A 10,554-nucleotide genomic window follows, 5' to 3' on the forward strand; every position below is an offset into this window, starting at 1 on the left:
GGGCCAATCGCCAGACCCTCTCACTTTGTGGGTTGGAGTTTTGAAGGCTCCTTTGCAGAATGACACCAGGAATTGGAGTTTAAAGCTGAGATTTGGGGCAGGATGGAGGGCTCACCCCCACAGAGGAATGCAGATGAGCCACACAAAGAGACACACGCATGTCACATGCAGAGACACACACGCAGAGACGCACTGCCCCCAATTGCTGACATTTTAGCTGAGACCCGAAAACAATAATCCCCAGGGAGAGTGCTTTAATGGTGGGATTCCAGGCAAGAGCAAAGATGAGTGGAGAAAATGGATGGGCACCTGCCCTCAAGTTGCTCAAATACGTCAGGGCCATTGCACGCCCAGGAAGAAACTGTCCTGCTTTGAAAAGCCGTTTCTCCCAAGTGCCTCAAGTGCTTGCAATATTTATGAACATTTCAGAGCGTTAAAAACCCTGAAAGAAAAGAAAGCCTGCTACTCCTGGGGCCATGTCCCCATCCGACCATGAAGATGCCTTGAGATCACAGGGCTTTGTGGTTTTTCTTTGGTTGGTTTCTTTGAAATGAGGGATTAGTTTTAATGCACCGAGACAAATCAGTTTCAAAAGATAAAGCTTATAATGTTGACTTTATTTCACCATGGAAATTTTGTGCTCAAAGTTAAGAAACCATCTTATATAAAACAATCAAATAAATACATAAATACATAAAAATAAATAGGAGTCACTTCAAAGGTGGTCGCAGGGTTGAGGAAACCCCTTTGTGGAATCAGAAGCCAGTATCTGCAGCTGGGATTTCCTCTTACTGCCACCTCAGCCCTGTCGAGGAAAGAGAGAAAATGATGATGGTTAGGGTGAGAGGAGGCAGGAGCTGAGCTTCCCTCACTGTGTGCCACCCGACACCCTTTTTAGTCATCAGATGTTTGAGGCTTAATCCAACTCTCTGAGCCTCAGTTTTCTCATCTGTAAATCGGGGATTATCATCACTCTGGTGATCCTGCTCTCTGCCTTGAGACTATAGACAGTTTAGAGGAAACCAGGAGGAAATGTTTGGTTCTTTTTCTGTACCACTGAGAGGCTGCCAAATGATAAACAGACCCCAAGGGAGATTCTGCCCCTTTGATAAGAGAAGTAGGAGGTGAGGAGAAAGTATTGTGGGCATGGTAATGAATGAGGCCCACATTTATTAACTCCACAAAGGCAACCCTTGGTCCTGCAGGCTGTTAACAAGAGGAAGTGATGTCCAGGTGTCCTTTTCTCAAGGAGTGTGGTGCCTAGAGACAACAAACCCCGAGGTGACTCTAACAGCATCACACACTGGAATGGGAGCAGGCGGGAGGGATGGCAGCGGGTGCTCACTTTTACAGCCCAGGCCACTGGAGAAGCTGATCCGGTCCATCCTCCGCCCAAAGCAGCCAGTGTCTCGCATTGGCTTGAGGCTTCGTGGTCCCCGTAGGGTGGAGAGGACCAGTTTGCGGAGCCCAAAGATGCCCTCCCTGGCTGCCTCCCGGGCCTTCCAGACAGGTGTGGGATGAGGGCTCTGCTGGAGAGGCTCCGGGGATGTCTGCTCTGCCTGGAGCTCCGAGAGTTTGTCCTGCAGATGGCCTTGGTGCTCCTGCAATGGATGGGGGAGTCCAAGACTCAGGATCCCACCCCTGGTCTCACCAGCCCTTCATGACACCCAAGTGAACTGACTGCCTTGGGTCCTGGCACCCAGTCTCTCCATTTTCTGATTCCTTTATCACTAATTCCAAAGGGAAGGTGAGGGCCTCTTGGGACAGGAGGTGAGACCCTTTCACTGCTGCTGTCCAATCCCCCTGAGTTGCCCTCCGCTCTCACCTGTAACCTGGACGTTTCCAAGTCCGAGGGCAAAGTGGGGCTACCCAACGGGTGGGAACGACCTCCAGGGAGAGCCAAGTGCAAGAAGAGCAGGAGCAGGAGCGCCCGGGAAGATGCTGTCTGGGGATCCATGTCTCTGGAGGGACTGGCAGAGGCTGCTGCTGCGATGCGTCTGAGTTTGCTTCCCACCTACCCTCAGCCTGCTCCTCGTGGCTCCTCCTGGCTCCTCAGGACACTGTGGACTTTTATCCTGGAGCTGAGTGTCCGGCTGGCCCTGCCCCACCGGGTTATCTCTGATTTATCAGCCACATTCCAGGCCGCTGAGATCAGGGCCCGGGAATGCGCCCCTCTGCGCCTGCCACGCGGGAGGTGGAGACCCGGCAGAGCAGGCCTTGTATAGAAGTGGGCCAGGCCGGGCCGGGGGCGGGAGCGCCCTGGAGACACTGACAAGTCCCAGTCTCTCGCGTCTTCCTTTCCTGCAAAAGTTCAGGTGTCCTAGGTTGGCGCTTTCGTCATGCCTCCACACCCCACCGTTGCTGGAAAAGGCAAGGAGAACCCCGGCGTTCCGAGGCCCGACATGAGCGCGGGGCGCACAGGGTGACTCAGAGCGAAAACAGCCCGGGCCAACACCCCGCCACCCACAGCGCGTCTCCCCTCCCCGCACGAGTTCCCTGGCCCACAGGTAGCACAGCACCTGCTCGCCGCTGCGGGTCCCTGGAGCGACCTGGCCGCTGTCCGTGGTGCTGATCGTCCCGAGGGTGCTCTGTGCAAACTCTCAAGAGCTACTCTCTTCAACCGAATTTCCAGGCCAGAAAGATCTGAGTGGAGCAGGGACAAGAGACCTCCAAGATCCTTCCCTATGCTCTCACAACCCCCCATCCCATAACCTTTACAGCAATGGGACGCTGATTCCCCAATGGCAATGCATTAAAAGCCTGGGTATTGATCAGGAATTTCTGGAATGCTGACCCTTCTTTCGCCCCTGAAAGGGAAGAGCAGATTTCACTGGAATTTTGAGAGACAGGGCCCAGTAATGATGAAGTCATCCAGGAATGCCTCATATGTGTCTCTTCCAGGTGTCAACACCTCCTCTCCCCCACCAAGCCAACACTGGATAGAAACAGAAGGATGGCTGGAAAGATGGTTATCTGTTTGCTGGGACGCCAGAGATATTCAGAGTTCCCTTGCCCCAATGCCTTCTTCATCTGATCACCCATGAACTAATTCTCATTAGCAGGTGATCTGGGCCTCCTGTCTGTGATTTGAAATGAGGCTCTGAGAAGAAATGGCCCTGGGAAGAGTCACAGCAGCTTAAATACCCCCCTAAAGCATATATGACCAACGTCACTCCCCTTCCAGAGAATCTGTGCCAACAAGTAGCAGGGTGGAGGCGTGGTGCTGTCTAGGAGGAGAGAGGGGTTATGGCAGAGAAGAGCAGCAGTAAGAAACTGGGACCTCCAAGCAAATCTTGCCTAAAAAATAGCATCTGCCCCTCAAGTGAGAAAAGTACCATTATATTCCTCATTCAGACCAGAAAATGGTGCTCATGAACAAATCTGCTTTCCAAAAGTCACACAACTGGCACATGATAAAGCCCAGATTCCAACCCCAGGCAGTCTGATTCCAGACCTGAAGCTTATAATCTCTGCCAGAGTGATCACAAGGTGTTTCTACAAAAAGCAAGCTTAGATGAATCCCCGGTCATCTGTGAAGGCTCTGAGAGCTGTGCTGTGGGGGATGTGCAAGTCTGCTGACTGTGTGTGCAGGAGAAAGGATGGGAAGTGGCTCAATGAGCATTTTGAGGATGAAATGAAAATGGGAGTGGGTGGGTAAGGGCTGTGTAAAGACACCAGTGCTGGAAATGTTGGAGGCTGGGGTAAGTTTTTTTTTTTTTTTTTTTTTTTTTTTTTTTTTGTGTGTGTGTGTGTGTGTGTGTATGTATGGGCATACCACAGGAAGAGTCTCAAAAAGCTAAGAGGAAGTAAAAGAGGTAAGAAAATTCATCCAAGTGCAGAGCTGAGTCAGTGGGTGAGAGGCTGCAGAGGGTGCAGAGAGCCCCTCATATAAAGGGTTGGGAGCAAGGCAGGATTCATCAACCAGCACCATCAAAAACTGACTCTGCATCTCGCTGGAGCCTCCCTTTGCTCTTCAGCAAAATGGACAGTCCTTACAAGGACCAAAAGGAAGAAAATGATGTCTGCAAAAGCCCGTAGCACTGCAGAAAGGGCCAAAGAGTTGGTCTTTACACTGAAGGAGATTGTGATTTCACTGGGGAGACACAGTGACCCCAGGTGGGACAATTAAATGTCCAAGTGTCGTAAACTCTGACAGAGTTTCTATCTAACCCCAGTGGAGGGGATTGCGGGAGAAGACTTGAGGGAAGACATAGGACTAGACAAATCCTCCAAGGCCTGCTGTCCCGGGAGGAGACATGTTGTCAATCAACTCTCACACCAGATCAGCCCCATCAACACTTACCGAGGGCCTGTCATGTGCTATGTGTTTTCCATGTCTCTTCAATGAAGCTAATCATACCACCTCTGTCACAGCATTAATGTGCAAGGATTAAATTTGATGATTTCATTGGTAGGCTGAATAATAGTCCCCAAAAGATGTCCACATCCTAATCCCCAGAACCTGCAAATATGCCAATGTACATGGTAAAAAGGACTTTGCAGGTGTGGTCATGTTAAGGATCTTAAGGTAGAGAGATTTTCTTGGATTATTCAGGAGGGCTCAATGTCATCACAAGGGTCCTTATAAGAGGGAGGCCAGAGGATCAAGGTCAGAGGGAAAAAATGTAAAGGTGGAAATAGAGGTCAGAGAGGAGGGAAGAAGCTACACTGCTGGCTTTGAAGATAGAGGAAGGGGCTGCAAGCCAAGGAATGTAGTCGCCCTCTAGGAGCTGGAAAGGGCAAAGAAATGGATTTTTCCCTAGAGCTTCTGGAAGGAACATGGGCCTGACAACACCTTAGTTTTAGTCCAGTGAAACAGATTTCAGACTTCTGATGTCTGCAATTAGAAGAAAAGAAAATCATGTTCTTTTAAGTCAACAAGCTTGTGCGACTTTGTTTCAGCAGCAATGGGAAATTAATACAGTATATGTCAAATGCCAAGCATAGTGTCTGGCCCATAGTAAGCCTTCAGTAAATGTTGCTGTGGTAGTAGTATTAGTTCCCTACCAGCGTCCAACTCTAAGTGCTTAATCTGGCCACAGAGAAAAAAAAATAAGACCCTTAAGTCATTCAACAAACTTTCATCAAGAGCCTGGGGTCAAAGTAGTCCACAGCCAAGACTGAAGTCACAGTCTGGGGCTCCATTTCACATCCATTTCTTGCTACCTCTGCGATCTTGGGCAAGTTGTTTCCTGTCTCTCCTTGTTTTCTCATGGCTACCTCATAGGGTTATTGTGAGCATAAAATAAGACTGCGCAGGTGAAAATATAATATTTCTGCTGGAAGCTGGGGATGCATAAAGGACAGGTAAGTCCCTGCTATTGAGAAGCTTACAGTGCAGGGAGAAATGTAGGCACATCACAGGCTCCCCAGGCTGACACAGTGAGTGACAGATACAGCGGCAGTGAGTCCCGGTTGCTCTGTGAGCACAGCAGGAGTGTGCAGTGAAGGGAGCTTGCTAGAGAAGGTGGTGCTGGGCTAAGGCTTTGAAGGATAAGAATGAGTTAGCCACAAGAAGGAAGATGGAAGATGGAGAGGCACTCTGGGCAGAGCAGATGCACAAGCAGAGGCTAGAAGGGCTGGTTAACGGGTCAGCTACCACCACTAGGTTCTCTGCAGAAGGAAGAAGCTGTGCAGAATACAAGGTTGACTGGTCAGAGAGCGCGACTCCAGCTGCAAGATTTTTCTGTAGCTTCCCTCTGGCCTCAGTCTCCAGCCCACTCTTGGGCGGCCAAAGTGAGTGGTATGAGAGCACTGAGCACCTGGGGGAAGGTGAAGGAGGAAGCAGAGGAATACTGACTCAGGAGGCAGGAGGCAGGAGGCAGGAGGCAGGAGGCAGGAGGCAGGCTCATCTCTGCCCGTGGCTGACACACTGCGAGGCTCTGTTCTGGGGATTCTGCTCGGGTTGCTTCTCTGTTCTGGGATGGTTTCCCTTTGTGCAGAATGGAAGTATTAGACTAAGGTTTCTGCCAGCCACAAAATCCCTAACTGTAATAAGTCAACTCATCCTATACTATTTTTTTTTTTTTTTTTTGAGACAGGATCTCACCTGCAGCCTTGACCCCCCAGGCTAAAGCGATTCTCTTGCCTCAGCCCCCTGAGTAGCTAAGACTACAGTCATGCACCACCACACCCAGCTAATTTTTAGGATTTTTTTGTATTTTTTGTGGAGATGGGGTTTCGCCATGTTGCCTGGGCTGGTCTTGAATTACTAAGCTCAAGCAGTCCTCTTGTCTTGGCCTCCCAAAGTGCTGTGATTACTGCTGTGAGCCACCACAGCCAGCCAGCTTACCCCAATTCATACGTCAGTTTGCTGGCTCCCACTCCCCCAGTAGTACCTCTGTCTTCTGCTGTGACCCTTAGACTTCCTCTGAAAGCCAGAAACCACCTGCATAGGCCCATTGGATCCTTCACAGCTGTAGCAGACATGCAGGTGTGTGTGCAAGTGTGTGGTGTGTGTGTGTGTGTTAGGGGGTGCTTTGGAAACCAACATGGGTGTGTAGACCTTCTCTGCTCTTGAAGTAAATCTCCAGACTTATGGTTAACAGAGGGGGGCTGAGCTTGGCAGCCTGGAAGAAAATAGTTATTAATTCCCACCACTCAGTCTGCTGTGGTGACTCACACCTGTAATCCCAGCACTTTGGAAGGCCCAGGTGGGTTGCTTGAGCCCAGAAGTTGGAGGCCAGCTTGGGCCACATCGTGAGACCCTATCTCTACCAAAATAATAATAATAATAATAATAATTAGCTGGAAAATAAATTAGTTAATTAAATAAAATACAAAATTAGCCAGGTATGGTGGTGTCACCTATAGTCTTACCTACTTGGAAGGCTGAAATGGGAGGATCACTTAAGCACAGGAGCCCGGGATCACCCCACTGCACTCCAGCCTGGGGGACAGACTGAGACTTTGTCTTTAAAACAATAACAACAACAACAAAACCAAAAACTTCCAATCCTCCACATCCAGCTTCACCAGCAATTTCTGAGCATAGAAATGACTGCGTGTTACCAGGTATTCACTCGCTCTCTCTGTCCTTCCCCTCCACTTTCTCCCTCCCTGCCTCCCTGCCTCCCTCTCATTGCTATAGCCTCATAAGGAACAAGGGACTCTGAAAGGGTCACGCTATCCTTCCTACCAACGCCAGAAAGAATGGTGCTGCACCCATATTATCCCCATAGCTGGCATTCTGGTCACAGCGTTAAAGTCCCTGGATCTAGCAATGTCTGACGTCAATCTACTTTGGACTTTTCAGTTATATGAGCCAATAAGTCTGCCCCTTCCACCTCTTTTTGCCCAGAGCAACTTAAGTTAGATTTCTGTCACTTCCATTCTAAAGATTCTTAACTGACAGTCTCTAAAAGAAACTGCCTGTCTTTTTCTTAGATACGTTTGAGAACAAGACATTTCAGTCCTTGATAACAGCCAGGATCTCAGAGTCTTTGCAAACAAATGTCCTGAACACTGATTTAACTCTCCTTTTGTAATGCGAGTTAGTCCCCTGTCATCACACAAAAAGCAGAAAATGTGTTCAATAACTTTGAGGAGCTGGAGAGAAAAATCAGAAGCCTGGCTTTCTTCATATCTCTCAAAAGCAGGCATGGCTCGGCAGGCGTGAGGCTGCCAGGGAAAGGAAGAGAGGTCCAACCCAGAATCTTGCCCTGTCACCTAGGCTGGAGTGAGTGGTGCAATCTCACCTCACTGCCACCAACCGCTGCCTCCCAGGTTCAAGCGATTCTCATCCTCAGCCTCCTGAGTAGCTGGGATTACAGACATGTGCCACCACACCCGGCTAATTTTTGTATTGTTAGTAGAGACGGGGTTTCACCATGTTATTCAGGCTGGTCTTGAACTCCTGACCTCGTGATCCTCCGTCCTCGGCCTCCCAAAGTGCTGGGATTACAGGCGTGAGCCACCACACCCAGTTGTTTTTTGTGATGAGATCTCACTATGTTTCCCTTGCCCAGGCCAGAGGTGCAGTGGCACAATCATATTTCACTGCAGCCTTGACCTCCCAGCCTCAAACAATTCTTCCACCTCAGCCTCCTGAGTAGCTGGACCACAGGCACACACCACAATGCCCAGCCAATTTTTAGACTTTTGTAGAGACAGGGTCTCACTATGTTGCCCAGGCTGGTCTCGAACTCCTGGGCTCAAGCGATCCTCTTGTCTCTGCCCCCCAAAGTGCTGGGATTACAGTCATGAGACACCACACCCAGCCAGATTTCAACATACAAGTTTTGGGGAACACAATTCAGTCCACAACACCCCTTACTTCCTCATTCCTCATTTCTGTTCATTGCCACATCTCCAAGGGGCACCAACACTCTCTATTGTTTTGATGATTTTCGATGTCCAACAAACCACCCCAAACTTAGTGGCTTAAAAGAAAATCATTTGATTGAATCTCATGGTCTTAGGGGTGGATGAGGCTCAGCTGCGTGACCGTCACTTGGGGTCCCTCATGTGGTTGTAGTTAGATGGCAGCCGCCACCTGAAGATTTCTTTTCTTTCTTTCTCTTTCTTTCTTCTTTCTTCCTTCCTTCCTTCCTTTCTTTCCTTCCTTCTTTCTTTTTTTTTTTTTTTTCTTGAGATGGAGTTTCGCTCCTGTTACCCAGACTGGAGTGCAATGGTGCAATCTCGGCTCAAAGCAACCTCCGTCTCCTGGGTTCAGGCAATTCTCCTGCCTCAGCCTCCCAAGTAGCTGGCACACACCACCATGCCCAGCTAATTTTTGTATTTTTAGTAGAGATGGGGTTTCACCATTTTGGCTAGGCTGGTCTCGAACTACTGACCTCACAAAGTGCTGGGATTACAGGCATGAGCCACCACACCTGGCTCACCTGAAGATTTCCCCCATGCCTCTTACCTGGGCTGCAGTGGTGAGGACAGCTGGAGGGTGGTCCCTTGTGTCTCTCTCCATGCAGCCTCCTTGTGTGGCCAGCCTGAGTTCTTCAATGGTGATGAACTTCCCCACAGCAAGCGGTCCACAGTGGAAGCTGCCAGTCCTCTTCTAGGAACTGGCCTGACATCTCCTTCATCATTTTCTATTGATTAAAACAGTCAAGGGGCCGGGTGCTGTGGCTCACACCGGTAGTCCCAGCACTTTGGGAAGCCAAAACAGGAGGAGTGCTTGGGCCCAGGAGTTTGAGACCAGCCTGGCCAACACAGTGAGACACCATCTCTACTAAAAACAAAAACAAAAATATTAGCCAGGCATGGCGGCCAACGCCTGTAGTCCCTGGAAGGCTGAGGTGGGAGGATCACCTGCACTCCAGCCTGGACAACAAAATGAGACCCTTTAACAAAACAAAAGACAAGTAGTCACAGGCCAACCCAGACGTAAGAGAGCCGAGGAGTGGATTCTACTTCTCAGTGGGGGAAGTAATTGGAACTACTTGCATCTCTAGAAAAGGAGAGGATTCGTGGTGACCATGATGAATAGATGAATGGTGTCATCTATTCATCAGATTCTCTCCCAGAGGCAATGTGTGACTGAAGCTGTTGGCTTCGAGCCATTCACTTCCAAGCTTCCTTCCTGTAGCTGGAGCTGCAAACCATCAAGTCCCAAACCCAAGTTCAGTGTCTGGACACTCAGTGCTCGCCTTTCCCTTTCTGAAGATGACTCTGTCTGTGCTTTGTTTATTAACTCTGCTCCCTTCTCCTTCCTCTTGGTACTGCGCCTTTTTTTTTTTTTTGACACAGGGTCTTGCTGTGTCACCCAGGCTGGGGGGCAGTGGCTCAATTATCTGCACATTGCAGCCTCCACTTCTTGGGCTCAAGTGATCCTCCCGCTTCAGCTTCCCAAGTAGCTGGGACCACAGGCATGTGCCACCATGCCCAGCTAATTTTTTTGTATTTTTTGTAGAGACAGGATTTCGCCAGGTTGCCCAGGCTGGTCTCAAACTCCTGAGCTCAAGCAATCCTCCCATCTCGGTCTCCCAAAGTGCTGGGATTACAGGTGTGAGCCCCAGTGCCTGGCCTGTGCTGAGTCTTCTACGTCTCCCTTGCCCTGTTGACCCTGCTCATGACCTACAGTGGCAGTAGGGGTTCTGCTGGAATTTTCTGGCTTTTTTCTACTTGTGGGTTATTTGAAGTTTGGTGTGTTCTGTCTCCTAGTAATGTTGAAGGAATGAGTCATGGCTTTATCTGTATTATTTGTTGACTTTATACATTTAAGTGAGGACGTGTGCAAAGACTTGAACTTAGGTGGGTGCCATTAACCTGCTAGTACACTTTAGCTTTATTAGCTCAGCCCTCACAGCAGCCCTAGGATAAATGATTAGCCCCATTGGGTGGATGAATATCCTTGATAGATGGCGGTTGCCTTTTGTGCTGGGAATCTTTAGTCACCCCTGCAGATCCCTCTCCATCCTTCCCTCCCCTCCTCAGCACTCATGAGGCTGACTTTTATGGCTTAAATTGGATTCAGTGAATGACAGTGGGCAGCAAAGTATCAGCAAAAGAGAAGAGAGGGAGCTTAGGGTGTTTTTTTTCTGCCAACTCTGCCTTGCCGTGCCACCTAGCATTGGCACCTACCACTTCCCCAGCTCT

At 49.5% G+C, this 10,554-nt stretch overlaps 1 protein-coding gene across 1 annotated transcript; it reads right to left on the minus strand.

Moving 5' to 3' along the window:
• Positions 1–596: 596 nt before the first annotated feature.
• Positions 597–2,065, minus strand: NPPB (natriuretic peptide B). Its single transcript, XM_012473605.3, has 3 exons — positions 1,826–2,065; positions 1,346–1,601; positions 597–805 (listed from the first exon to the last, which is right to left on the minus strand). The coding sequence occupies exons 1-3, from the start codon at positions 1,955–1,957 to the stop codon at positions 789–791; spliced, it is 405 nt and encodes a 134-aa protein (XP_012329028.1). The 5' UTR covers positions 1,958–2,065; the 3' UTR covers positions 597–788.
• Positions 2,066–10,554: the final 8,489 nt, after the last annotated feature.

The sequence above is a fragment of the Aotus nancymaae genome, unplaced genomic scaffold, assembly GCF_030222135.1.
Source record: "Aotus nancymaae isolate 86718 unplaced genomic scaffold, 86718_ANA_hifiasm-v0.15.2.pri h1tg000053l, whole genome shotgun sequence".
NCBI lineage: Eukaryota > Metazoa > Chordata > Mammalia > Primates > Aotidae > Aotus > Aotus nancymaae.

Coding starts and splice junctions, on each gene's coding strand:
- NPPB (XM_012473605.3), bottom strand. CDS start 1,957: ATGGATCCCCAGACAGCATCTTCCCGGGCGCTCCTGCTCCTGCTCTTC. Junction 1,602..1,825: donor TGGAAACGTCCAGGTTACAG/GTGAGAGCGGAG, acceptor CATCCATTGCAG/GAGCACCAAGGCCATCTGCA.